Source organism: Brachyhypopomus gauderio, unplaced genomic scaffold, assembly GCF_052324685.1.
Source record: "Brachyhypopomus gauderio isolate BG-103 unplaced genomic scaffold, BGAUD_0.2 sc40, whole genome shotgun sequence".
Lineage (NCBI taxonomy): Eukaryota > Metazoa > Chordata > Actinopteri > Gymnotiformes > Hypopomidae > Brachyhypopomus > Brachyhypopomus gauderio.
This window is the reverse complement of record NW_027506868.1, coordinates 2,780,804-2,794,798: the sequence shown is the minus strand read 5'-3', so window position 1 is coordinate 2,794,798 and position 13,995 is coordinate 2,780,804. Positions and strand designations below refer to the sequence as shown.

Here is a 13,995-nt window from a genome sequence, read left to right as displayed (position 1 = left end):
ATACAGAGGCAGAAAATGTGCAACAACAGTACTATGTACAGCAGTGCATGTGGAGTAGTGCATGTGGAATAGTGCATTCCAAGTAAAAGTGATGAAGGCAGGTTCTGTGGGATAGATAACATGATTCATATGCTGTTCTTGAGTCCAATGGCAGATGGAAAGAAACTGTTCTTGTGGCGGGAGTTGCTGTCATTCTCAAACACTTCCATTTTTCTTATAATACAGCTGACAGTTGACTGTGGAATATTTAAATTTAGAAGGAGGAAATTTCATGACTGGATTTGCTACACAGGTGGCATCCTATCACAGTTCCATGCTGGAATTTACTGAGCTCCTGAGAGAGACCCATTCTTTCACAAATGATTGTAGAAACAGTTTGCATGCCTTGGTGCTTAATTTTATACACCTGTGGCCATGGAAGTGATTGGAACACCTGATTCCGATAATTTGGATGGGTGAGCAAATACTTTTGGCAATATAGTGTGTGTGTGTGTGTGTTAGTTAATCTATAGGGGGCGCTATAATATATATAATAACTCAAAATAATACTTATCACTGACAAGCCACTGTTGATTTATACACAGTTCTGATAAATATGGTGCAAATAATTTAATTGACTTCTCCTGTAATCGAGACAAACAATAGCCAAGATCATTGTCATTAATATTTTTTAAATGAAAAGTGTTTAGTTATAGTCTAAGACTGTAGTGCACACACTGAGACTAACACATGAAGTGCTGAGAGAGACACGTGTCCGATCTGAATCTGCAGAATCTGCCAAAACTCTGGAAAACTGATTTATTCATTAGCAGATGATCCAACAGCACAAAAGCCCATCAGTCATCCTCTCTCTCTCTCTCTCTTTCTCTTTCTCTCTGACTGTCAGTTGTGTAACACATTCTGACTGCTACCATAAACCTGCACAAAGACACACACCTCCCTCCTCCCCCTGAGTTGGGAGTGATTGTGGTAGTTCTGTAAACAGGAGGGGCAAATTCTTCATGCCAGAGGAAGATAGACAATGGGCTGCGTGGACCTGACTGGCCTGCCGAGCCTTTTGTAGAAGCAGCAGCGGCCGTGAACAAGTGAAAGAATAGAAAGAAAGAAAGAAAGTGCATCAGCAGGAAATCTCTCCATTTTAATCAAAAGGAGAAAGTCCCCACACAGGTGCTTTTACACGGACGACATCTGGACCTTTTAAATTCCATGAATAAAATGCAGCTGACAGTTAGTCAGACACACACACACACACACACACACACACACACACACACAACCATATACACATACAGACACAAACATGCACACACACACAAACACATACACAAATACTGGCACACACAAACATACACAAACTCAGGCACACACAAACATATACATGTACACAAACACAGGCACAAACACAAGCACACACACACACAAACATATACACACACAAACATACATATACAGTGGGGAGAACAAGTATTTGATACACTGCTGATTTTTCAGGTTTTCCACGGTTATCCAGAAAAATACATTGTATGATTTTTAAATAATTAATTTCCATTTTATTGTGTGAAATAAGTATTTGATCACCTATCAACCAGTAAGAATTTTGGCTCTCACAGACATGTTACTTCTTCTTTAAGTAGCCCTCCTGTTCTCCACTCATTACCTGTATTAACTGCACCTGTTTGAACTCGTTACCTGTATAAAAGACACCTGTCCACACACACAGTCAGTCAGACTCCAGCATCTCCACAATGCCCAAGACCAGAGAGCTGTGTAAGGACATCAGGGATAAAATTGTAGACCTGCACAAGGCTGGGATGGGCTACAGGACAATAGGCAAGCAGCTTGGTGAGAAGGCAACAACTGTTGGTGCAATTATTAGAAAATGGAAGAAATGCAAAATAACGGAAAATCTCCTTCGGTCTGGGGCGCCATGCAAGATCTCACCTCGTGGAGCATCAATGATCTTGAGGAAGGTGAGGAATGAGCCCAGAACTACATGGCAGGACCTGGTCAATGACCTGAATAGAGCTGGGACCACAGTCTCAAAGAAAAAAAATCAGTAACACACTATGCCGTGAAGGATTAAAATCCTGCAGTGCACGCCCTTCCTCAAGCCAACGCATGTAAAACCCCGTCTGAAGTTTGCACATGACCATCTGAATGATCCAGAGGAGGAATGGGAGAAGGTCATGTGGTCTGATGAGACAAAAATAGAACTTTTTGGTTTAAACTCCACTCGTCATGTTTGGAGGAAGAAGAATGATGAGTACAATCCCAAGAACACCATCCCAACCGTGAAGCATGGCGGTGGAAACATCATTCTTTGGGGATGCTTTTCTGCAAAGGTGGTTTTCTGCACTGAAGATGGGTCGTGGCTGGATCTTCCAGCATGATAACGACCCAAAACACACAGCCAGGGCAACTAAAGAGTGGCTCCGTAGGAAACATCTTAAGGTCCTGGAGTGGCCTAGCCAGTCTCCAGACCTGAATCCAATAGAAAATCTTTGGAGGGAGCTTAAAGTCCGTGTGGACCAGCGACAGCCACGAAACCTGAAGGCTCTGGAGGAGATCTCTATGGAGGAGTGGGCCAAAATCCCTGCTGCAGTGTGTGCAAACCTTGTCAAGAACTACAGGAAACATCTCATCTCTCTAATTGCAAACAAAGGTTTCTGTACCAAATATTTAATTTCTTTTTCTGGTGTATCAAATACTTATTTTACACAATAAAATGGAAATTAATTATTTAAAAATCATACAATGTATTTTTCTGGATTTTTGTTTTATATTCCATCACTCACAGTTGAAGGGTACCTATGATAAAAATTACAGTCTTCTACATGCTTTGCAAGTGGGAAAACCTGAAAAATCAGCAGTGTATCAAATACTTGTTCTCCCCACTGCACACAAAACACACACATGTGCATACACAAACAAACATGTACACAAACACAAACAATACATAAACAAACCCACAGACACAAACCACACACCATGTACAAAACCACACACACAAAAACACATACATAAACACACACACAAACGCACATGCACAAACACATACACACACACAAGCAAGACAGACCAGTAATTGCTGTGTTTTCCACACAGCCAATCTTCCAGTGCTGAAATAGCACCTACAGTGTTAATCCAGCCTGGCACTAAAACGCTGTTAGAGAAAGGTCAGCACTGTATTAGTTACCTGAGCATTATAAGAGTTAATCCAGCACTGTAGGAGTTAACTGAGCACCAGTCTCTTGAATGGTTTGTCCATCAGTGTGAGAAAGAGGGTTCCTCAACCTCCAAATCAAAGCGAATCAAAAATATTTTGAAGTTTTCAGTTCCAGCAATGATTTAAGTATGTTGTAAGGCATTATGGGGATTGTATGGGGTTATGGAGGATTGTTAGAGCTTATGACAGATAGGATGGTGTTGTCAGGGTTGTTATAAGATTGTGTGGGGTTGTCAGGGTTGTGTAGGGTTGTCAGGGTTGTGTGGGGTTGTCAGGGTTGTGTGGGGTTGTATATGGTTGTAAGCTGTTAAATGGAGTTAGCAAATGATGTAAGGGTTAGGGTTACGGTGTAAGGATTGTAAGAAGGTTAGGGTAAGGGTGTAAGGGTTGTAAGAGGGTTAGGGTGTAAGGGTTGTAAGAGGGTTAGGGTGTAAGGGTTGTAAGAGAGTTAGGGTTAGGGTGTAAGGGTTGTAAGAGGGTTAGGGTTAGGGTGTAAGGGTTGTAAGAGGGTTAGGGTAAGGGTGTAAGGGTTGTAAGAGGGTTAGGGTAAGGGTGTAAGGGTTGTAAGAGAGTTAGGGTTAGGTGTAAGGGTTGTAAGAGGGTTAGGGTGTAAGGGTTGTAAGAGGTGTGTTTGTGTACACAGGGTTCCTCAGAAAGACGAGGAGGAGATCGTAGAACTGGCTTTGGGGGAGCTGCAGTTAGCTCACTGTACCAGGAAGAGACGATCAGGTAACTCATAACACACCTGTCACTAATACACACACCCATAACATACCTGTCACTGATACACACACCCATAACACACCTGTCACTAATACACGCACCCATAACACACCTCTCACTAATACACACACCCATAACACACCTCTCACTAATACACACACCCATAACACACCTCTCACTAATACACACACCCATAACATACCTGTCACTAATACACATACATAACACAACTGTCACTAATACAGCGTTTCTCAACCGGTGTGCCGCGGCACCCTGGGGTGCCGTCTGTCTTCATCGGGGGTGCCGTCAAAATATTCTGATGTGAAATAAAAAACTATAGTTTTAAAAATTGAAGTTATTATACGCTTTAAAAATCATTAAAATGTATTTCATATGACTAGATCTCTCAAGTTTGGTGGGCGTGAGCTTTTTTTCAGGCGGGGGGGATTGGAATCTGTCGCGATGGTTAGTGTAGCGGGTGTGGGTGTGTGTGTGTGTGTGTGTGTGTGTGGTTGGGGAGCGGGCTGGCTAAAGTCTACCAAGAAACAGCGCGATCTATATTCTGATTGGTTCAACCTGTTATAATATACAACCGATGGATTGGCTGAATATGCTGCGGCCTCCAATAGTATACGGCGCGAGACTGGGAGACTCTCTCACCATGGCTCTCTCATCCTGGCTGCACCGCGCTGGTGAAGTTCCGTTATAGTCTCGCGTGATAGGAATTTCTAAATAAAAGTAATAAATGCAAATTTACCGTTTCTACATAAATAACTACATATACTAGTTATACCTTCACTCTTTGTATTTACGAAACATCCTACATGGCATTATAAGGATGTTTGCAAAGGATTTGAAAACTTCAATGCACATTAAACTTAATGTTTTGCAGATAAAATTCAGGTAGAAATACATGAAAACACACAAACAAAATATTTCCATTTAGAACTTTATTTTTGCAAAAGCCGCATGGCTTCCCCTCTTTAAACACTGTTCAATTTACAGTAGATTGGTATTCCCAATTTGTCAAGCATTGTTCATTGTTCCCATGCGAAGTTTACAATGCAGAGAACTTAACAGGCTATTCTTAAATGTTTTCCTCTCCATAAAGTAACTTTATGAACATATACACTGCAAATACAAGACTAGAATGTAAGATTCGTTTGTCTACAAAAACGAGGTATTTTAACTTACACTAAACGCTGGCGTCGGCCATCGTTTTGCACACGAACGAGCATGCGCGAGATCAGGAACGCGTTTGTGCCATGGCCAGGCAGCCACGCACACGCAGCCACGGGGAGGTGGTCTCTTTTCTCGAGCCGTACCCTCCTCGCGGTGTGCGGCGATTAGATTATTAAAAAAATTAATTAATAATAATAATATTCAAGCGTGAGAAATTCCATGTGTGGCGTGAGAGCGTGTGAAATCGCTAAATATGCGTGAGTCTCACGCTCAAAGCGTGCATATGACCTGCATATGACCAAGGTCAGCACGTGATTACGCAGGTTTCCCACTGACTGTAAGTCACATTTATCTGCTCTCTGTCTTAATAATCACTTTTTTGTGTTATGTTGGCCGGGAGATGGTTGCAGAGAGTATGTTTTCAGGGTTGCCAACGCTCACGCATTGAGCATGAGACACACGCATTTGACCGTTTTCATACGCTCTCACGGCACACTTCCGATATCTCACATCCGAAAAAAAAAATCTTGTTTATTTATCTGATACATATCTATGATTCAATGAGTTACTAGTTCGCTTTGGCGCCAACCACCCGCGATCGATAGATTGCGATATAATACTTAATTTGTGTCCATTTTACGTTCACCCCCCCCCACCCCCGTCAACAACTTACGTCTCCACCCCCCCACCCCCCAAAGCCTGTGTTTTTAACGCATTGTAAACTGGGGTGGCTTAAAATTTTGCATGCATATAAAGGGTGCCACAACTGAAAAAAGGTTGAGAAACACTGCACTAATACACACACATAACACAACTGTCACTAATACACACACCCATAACACACCAGTCACTAATACACACCCACACACCCATTCACCTGGGTTAGTGTTAGTTAGTTCACCTGCTTTTTGAAAGAAAAAGAAGAAAAACATTCACAGAGGAGGTAGTTCCAGTCTGGCAAGGGTTATGTATTACATTACCATATATACATTACATTTACATTTATGGCATTTGGCAGATGCCCTTATCCAGAGCGACTTACATTTTTTAATCTCATTTTTATACAAGTGAGCAATTGAGGGTTAAGGGCCTTGCTCAGGGGCACCTCAGTCATGGCCTCAGGTCTGGGGATCGAACCCACGACCCTCCGGTCACGACCAGTTCCCTGACCACCAGGCCATGACTGCCCTACCATACATGCATTACCATATATACATTTCCATACATTACCATATATACATTACCATGTGTACTTTACCATACATACATTACCATACATACATTACCATACTTTACCATTTACACCAGGAATACTAAGTAAAATCAGAAATGGTTAATCTGCTTTTGTAAAGTACAAACTGTGTTAGGAATGATTTACTCACCACATGTAATAATGTTATCAGTGTTGCTGTTTCTCATTAAATGTCTGGTCTTGGTGTGGTGTTTGGTGTCTAGTGTTAGTGTCTGGTGTTGTTGTCGTGTCTGGTGTTGGTGTCTGGTGTTAATGTTAGTGTTGGTGTGGTGTCTGGTGTTGTGCACCTGTAGTTCAAGGTAGTAAATAGCACCACACATGAGAAAGGTTATAACATACTATTACTAGAACATAAAAAACTGTTTTGTTCTACTTTGTATTTAGAGCAAATATGTTTATAGTAACTGTAATGTCTAATTTAACTGTGTCATCATTACATAAAATTATTCATTTATGGAGTTTATCATTTATGGAGTTTAACATGCTTTACACACAGTACACAGGAGAGTGTCGGCCTGCAGTAACCGTGAGGTTGTATTACCATGTGATGTCAACTGAGAGTTTTCCTGATTGGATTCATTGTTTTGCTGCTGTGGGCTCTTGGGGGTGTGTCTTTGCTTGACCACACCCACCCAAATGCTTAATGACTGAACTGTTGCTTCTCTCCATCTAAATGAGTTCATTAATATGCATATATATGCATGACAGCTGCTGGCTCTGAAAAATTCTAGGATTTTAATTATATTTTTGGAATGGCGATCAACAAGTGATGAATAGATGGAAGGATGGGGGAATGGGAGGATTGATGGAGAGAGGGAGAGAGAGAGGGAGGGGTGTTTGGTTATAACTCTTTTCCCCTCCCCTGGTGGTGATGTCACTTACTCCTGGGAGACAGAGAGAAAAGAAGTAATTAAAAGCTCTCTTTCTCCTCTCTCTCTCTCTGTCTCCCTCCCTCCATCTTTCCTCCAACCCTCCATCATGCCCTCTCTCTTCCTCAGCTGTGTCCCAATTAAGCCTTTTCAGTCACTGCTCTGTTGCGTACCAATCTGCCTGCTGTGATGAGGGCTTGGCCATTAGAACCACGGCCTCCTTCACATTTGATTAAAGCCGTTAATGATTTGGTTTGGGCTTTAATTGCGTCTGCCTTGCTCATGTGAAAAGTGGTGACTGTTCATGCACTGCTGTTCATTAACGACCCACTGGCGTATGATACTTGTACTAAAAAGGTTTACGAGACTTATGCTCTATATGTGTGTGTGTGTGTGTGTGTGTGTGCGTGCGAGCACGTGCAAATTCCTTCTGATTTCACTCACGTACTGAAGTACTAAGAGGATGTGAGAAAGTGGCACAGGAAGGCCTTCCCAACACACACACACACACCCCACACACACGCACTTCAATTAACGCAACACAGGAATGCCTTCTTACACACACACACACACACACTCTTCACTTAATGTAACAGGAATGCCTTCCGAACACAGATACACACTACACACACACACACACACTCTCTTCACTTAACGCTACACAGGAAGACATTCTTATCACGCTTTGCAGGTGTCTGTCACACCTTTAGATGATTCTCTGTCTCTGTGATGGTGGAACGATCTTCCACTAGCTGGAAGATCATATGTAGGCTGAGGACTCACCTGTTTGTTGAGAACTTAAACGAGCAGTAACACTGCAGATAACACTTGTTGTTGTAGTTGTTTGTATGTTTGTTTATGTAGATGTTTATTTATGTCTATGGTTATTTACACTTCAAGGTATAGTTTTTTTTATTCCTGTTGTTTAAGTTTGAGTCTCTGTTTATTTCAGTAGTGAACCGTGACCATTGAACCTGGGCCCGCATAAGGGCATTTATTGAGGGTAAATGCAGGGCAGTAGGCTCACACTTAGAATCCGACGGACGGATTTTACGTCCAAAATACATCTTGTTTTCTCAGCTAAATTAAGGCGAACGTGTACTTCTGCGTCAAACCTACGACGTAGCGGGACATAGGTTATCTGTTTTTTGTGTACAAGGTGTTAAGCCAAGTTTTTTAAGTTACTACTTGTTTGTACATACAGAACACTTGTATTTGTGGTCTTTAACATCTTTGATTTGTAAGTGATATATAAAAACAATTGATAATCAAACTTTGACGGCTTTCTTTAATTAATTCACAATACTTGTACTTTTTACTTTCAGTACTTGAGTAATAAATTTTAGAATAAACTACTTGCAATACCTAAGTACAAAAAATGCCGAAATGCCGAATACTTCTGTACTTCTACTTAAGTAAAGTTTTTAAAGAACACTTCAACTTCTACTCAAGTCAATTTTTTGATAGAGTACTTGTACTTTTACTCAAGTATGGGTCTTTCATACTTTATACAACACTGCTTACATACTCCACACCTATCCACACACACACACACTTAAGTGCACTACATTAGGTCATTGTGGCAGAAACTGTATGAAATGTAACCAACAAAATTGTTCAATAATTCAAATTCTTCTTGAATTCTCTTTTGTGCATTTACTATTGCTCTTTAACAAAGCAAAAATATTTCTTATCCTGTGTGTGTGTGTGTGTGTGTGTGTGTGTGTGTGTGTGTTTCCGCACATGTGTATTGACGGTAATGTAGCTCAGTGGTTCCCAACCTTTTTCTTCAGGGACCCATATTTTTACCATTGTAAGCTTTGGTGACCCAACACTCCCCCCCCCCCCCCCCCCCCCACAACAACAACAACACAGAAAATGAGGAATAACTTAGAAAAGAAAATAATAATAAATAAAATAAAAATAATATTATCACATGAATTTCAAGTTTTTCCTTCTTCACCTATTCATTTAACTATTGTAAAGACTTAGGCAGGCAACAATGCAAACTGAGTAGGCCTAATAATTTTGTAATATTACCACACAATTTAATTTCAGTTTTTTTTATCTCCTTGTCATTTGCCTGTTGTAGACACAACTTAACCCAGGCAACAACACAGAACATGAGGAACATATAGTATTACCAATTTCAGTTTTTTTTATGTTTTAATCTCGTTTTCATTTGTCTGTAAACACAACCTAGGCCAGGCAACCTAGCTTTTAATGAGAGCTCTGCCACTGTATTTCCTGAGCCAGTGATTCGATGTCTGGCGTGACTTTGGTAACAGCCAAACGAAAGTCGCCATGCACATCCAGTCTGTTGCGTGCCTTTATTTTGATGCTGACCAGAGCGCTGAATGCCGTCTCTGACAGGTACGTTGTGGCGAATGGCAAGATGAATCTGGTTTAATGTTCAGTGGCCTGTTAGCAACAAGAAGCTCTTTTTTTCTTAGAAAAAACTCCTTCGGTTTTCCCACCGTCTCCGGATGTTTTGTGGTCTGGTGTCGCTTTAACTTGCAGGGCTTCAAACTTTCGTTCGCCAGTTTGTCACGGCAAAACTATATACATTCAGCTCGAACTTTATCCATTGCTTCTATGAATCCATACTTTATAAAACTTTCTTGGTACCCCCTCTTTGACTTTTTCTTTTTGACACATTCCTCCGCTGTCTCTCCTACCTGTGGTGTAGCCATCTTTCCCTCCCTTAGGCCTATTCAGTAAGTCATTAGGCTTAGGATATTTTAGTTATAATTTTATTCCTCAATTCGTCTTCGTTCAAAAACAGAATAAATGTTTAATGTAGCACTTAAAATTTATTGCTTCTATGCATACATTAATTAAATGCTTTGTCATTTATTCAACATGGGCTATATATGGTATTAAAATTACACCCCTTAAAATCAAGAGGGTGTTGCCACCCTCCGTGGATCTTTGGTTGGGTCGCGACTCATAGGTTCGGAACCACTGATGTAGCAGTTGTGTGTACTGTTCTGATACTATCATGGTAACAGTGGCTTTGTTAACCACATCTTGGCCTGTGTATCTCCAGGGAGGAGGACAAGAACATATTCGATTACTGCAGAGAAAACAATATTGAGCAGGTCAGCAAGGCCCTCAGCTCTATGAAAGTGGACGTCAACACGAAGGATGAGGAGGTGAGTGGAGAGGAGACACGTTTCTGTTGTACAGGCTGTGGGAGATGCTCCTGTTCAGCCCTGCTCTCCTGTTCAACCCTACTCTCCTGCCTGTTCCACAGTGTGTGCTGTTACATAGTACGGAACACTGTGAAATAGTGCGGAATGCTGTTACATAATACGGAATGCTGTGACACAGTACGGAACGCTGTGACATGGTGCGGAATGCTGTTACATAATACGGAACGCTGTGACAGTGCAGAACATTGTTACATAATACGGAACGCTGTTACATACTGCGGAATGCTGTGACACGATGCGGAACGCTGTGACACGATGCGGAACGCTGTGACACGATGCGGAACGCTGTGACACGGTGCGGAACGCTGTGACACAGTGCGGAATGCTGTTACATAATACGGAATGCTGTTACATAATACGGAACACTGTGACACGGTGCAGAATGCTGTTACATCAGGGTAGCCAACTTTTCAAGATCATCCGATGTAAATTGTTGACGGGGGGGGGGGGGGGGGGGGGGGCAGTGTAAAATGGACACAAATTAAGTATTATATCGTGATCGATCGATCGCCAGTTGTTGGCGAACTAGTAACTCATTGAATCATAGATGTAGATCGGAGATAAATAAACTAGATTTTTTTTTCAGCGTGAGAAATCGGATGTGTGGGGTGTGAGCGTGTGAAGACAGTCAAATGCGTGTGTCTCACGCTCATTGCGTGAGAGTTGGCAATCCTGGTTACATAATACAGAAAACTGTGACGCAGTGCAGAACACTAGCTATTACAGAAAAGCCCTGGCACAAAAAGTCTGATCACATATGTAAAACCAAATCAAGACAAGAACAGAAAGAGCATGGCTCACTTCCACTGGACCTCTTCAGTTCCGTACTACTGCAGTATTCCAGGCCAACCTCTAGAGGGCACTGCTGGTCCTGTGGGTTTAGGGCACGCGGGCTCTTTTAGGACTCTCCTAACCAATCACATTCTCCCTGTCACACAAACTGCTTTTCTCTCATTTATAAAGCACTGGGATACTGTTAAGATGAGTAAAGCCTTCGCAACACTCTGACGTGCCCAGCTGACATTACTGGAGTTTGAGTATCTAGAGAGCGGGGGGGGGAGGATGAGAGCTTGTGTCTGCTGAGGCCAAACACATTAACCATACTGTAGGGGTCAGTCTGCAGGGGTCATGAGGATTAAATCCAGAGATGATAATAGATGAGTTAGCTGTGAAGATGTGTACCAGTGGATGGTTGGGGGTGCTGGGTGGTGCAGAGCTGCTAGAGGTGCAGTGTGTGTGTGTGTGTGCACCTCCCTCCACGCTGCTGTCAGAATAGTGAGGACAGGAAGTCCAGCTTAAACCTACAGGCTCCCTGTCTTCCTCCCTCTCCTCTTCTTCTCTCTCGTCCTCTTTCTCCTCCCTCTCATCCTCCTCTCTCCTCTCTCTTCTCCTCTCCCTCCTCCTCCCTCTCCTCCTCCTCTCTCTCTCCTCCTCTCTCCTCTCTTCCTCTCTTCCTCTCCCTCCTCCTCCTCTCATAACTCTGACATGGTGGGTGAAGTTACAGTTGGGTGGGCGGGACTAGTGGAGGGTGCCTATGAGGAAGTGAGGGAGGAAAAATATTCACCATGTGTCTGATGAAAAGTTGATGTACTGTCTGGGGTGCACACTCCTTAAAAACTGCTCACGCCATGAGCTCCTAGCTCCCTCATAAATATCCATTTTAACGTTCAGCCACTGTGATCAATATGATTTAAACCATGGGATTCGACTTAAACAGTTTGCTTTATCTAATTGGTCTTCACTGATAAATGAAGTGGGCTTCAGGATAGGACCACTTGGTGCTGGAGGGGGTGGGGCTGTTCTCCTCCGGCCCTCAGAGCCCCATCAATCATGCCTCACCCCGCCCACACTGACCGCCCATTTGTTTCTGGAGGGAGTCTGGTCCTCCCGACCCATGAAGCCGTTCTCTGTCGCCTGCGAGGCACCCAGAGGAGGCCTCATCCTGCCATCACCTTGCCTGGCAGCACAGGCTGCGAGGCTCTGAGTTATAAATTGTTGTGCATAATTTATTTTTTTTGTGGAGGAGAGAAATCTATTGTGAAGTTAACTTTTATAGAGCTGTGCATAACAAAAAGGGATGGATGAGTGCGTGGGCGGTGAAGGTAGGGTTCATCCATCAGAGCAGAGAGAGCAGCATCAGGGATATTTACTTACACACACACACACACCTGCTGACACACACTCCCACACACATCCCCTTTCTCTCTCTCTCTCTCTCTCTCTCTCTCTCTCTCAATACACACACACACACAAAGCATCAGCACCACTGTTGCTCTTATGGCAGGATGAGTTACAGCTCAGACCTGTACCAAATGATCACTGATTGGTGATCTATTGTACCAAATGATCACTGCTTTGTGAGCTACTGTACCAAATGATCACTGCTTGGTGATCTACTGTACCAAATGATCAATGCTTGGTGAGCTACTGTACCAAATGATCACTGCTTGGTGATCTACTGTATCAAATGATCACTGTCTACTATACTGAATACTCAGTGATATACGTTATTGAGTAAATATGGACATCTGATGGTTTAATTGGCACGTATGGGTTCACCAGTCCAGTGTCTGTTTTACTGGTTGTGGGAGTGAGAACTTAAAATGCATCAATGTCATGTACATATGGTCATGTGACCAGTTAATAATTTGGGTGAACCGGGTTTGTCAGTGACTGATATTTAGTGAGCACGGAGGCCAGTGGAGAATATATATAATGTAGATATACAGTCATGCCCGAAAGTATTCATACCCCAGGCAAATTTTGACTTAAATTTACTTTTATTTAACCAGAAATTATATTTTTGACTGTAAATGACACAGGCATCTCCCAGGAGCTAATACGATGATGTACAAGAGGCATCATTGTGGGGAAAAATATTTCTCAGCTTTTATTCACATTTGAACAAAAAGTGGCATGTCCAAAATTATTCATACCCTTTGAAAACTGTCACAGTATATGGGAAAATCCAAAGTTCTATATCATTCCAAGCTGTTTTAAAGCATCCTAATTACCCTGATTCATTAGGAACAGCTGTTTTAATCAACTAAACAGGAGAAAAACAGCAGCTCTCTGCAGTTGGTTTGTGGACAGTCATGGCTAAGACAAAGGAGCTCACTAAGGACCTGCGGCTGTGCATTGTGGCCGCTCACAAGTCAGGAAAGTGCTATAAAGCCATATCAAAATGTTTTCAAGTTCCAGTGGCTACAGTGCAAAGTATTATTAAAAAATACAAGAAGTTCTGCACTGTGGAAAATCTCAGATGATGTGGTCGGAAGCCAAAAGTGACACCTGTGCTGGCCAGGAGAATAGTGAGAGAGGTGAAGAAAAATCCAAGGATCACCACCAAGGCCATCCTGGTGAATCTGGGCTCTGCTGGTGGCGACATCTCAAGGCAGACAGTCCAACGGACACTGCACACTGCTGGGTTACACAGACGCAGACCAAGGAGGACACCACTTCTCCAGAAAAGGCACACAAAAGCCCGCTTGACCTTTGCAAATGCTCATCTGGACAAAGAAGACGACT

The 13,995-nt window shown here is 42.5% G+C and overlaps 1 protein-coding gene across 2 annotated transcripts in view; it reads left to right on the top strand.

Moving 5' to 3' along the window:
- The window catches only part of acbd6 (acyl-CoA binding domain containing 6), a 47,243-nt gene that overhangs the window by 9,989 nt on the left and 23,259 nt on the right, over positions 1-13,995 (top strand). For both annotated transcript variants that reach the window (XM_076985297.1, XM_076985296.1), the window contains exons 4-5: positions 3,870-3,955; positions 10,302-10,407. In XM_076985297.1, coding sequence (XP_076841412.1) covers positions 3,870-3,955; positions 10,302-10,407 — 192 coding nt within the window. The remainder of the gene's footprint in view (positions 1-3,869; positions 3,956-10,301; positions 10,408-13,995) is intronic.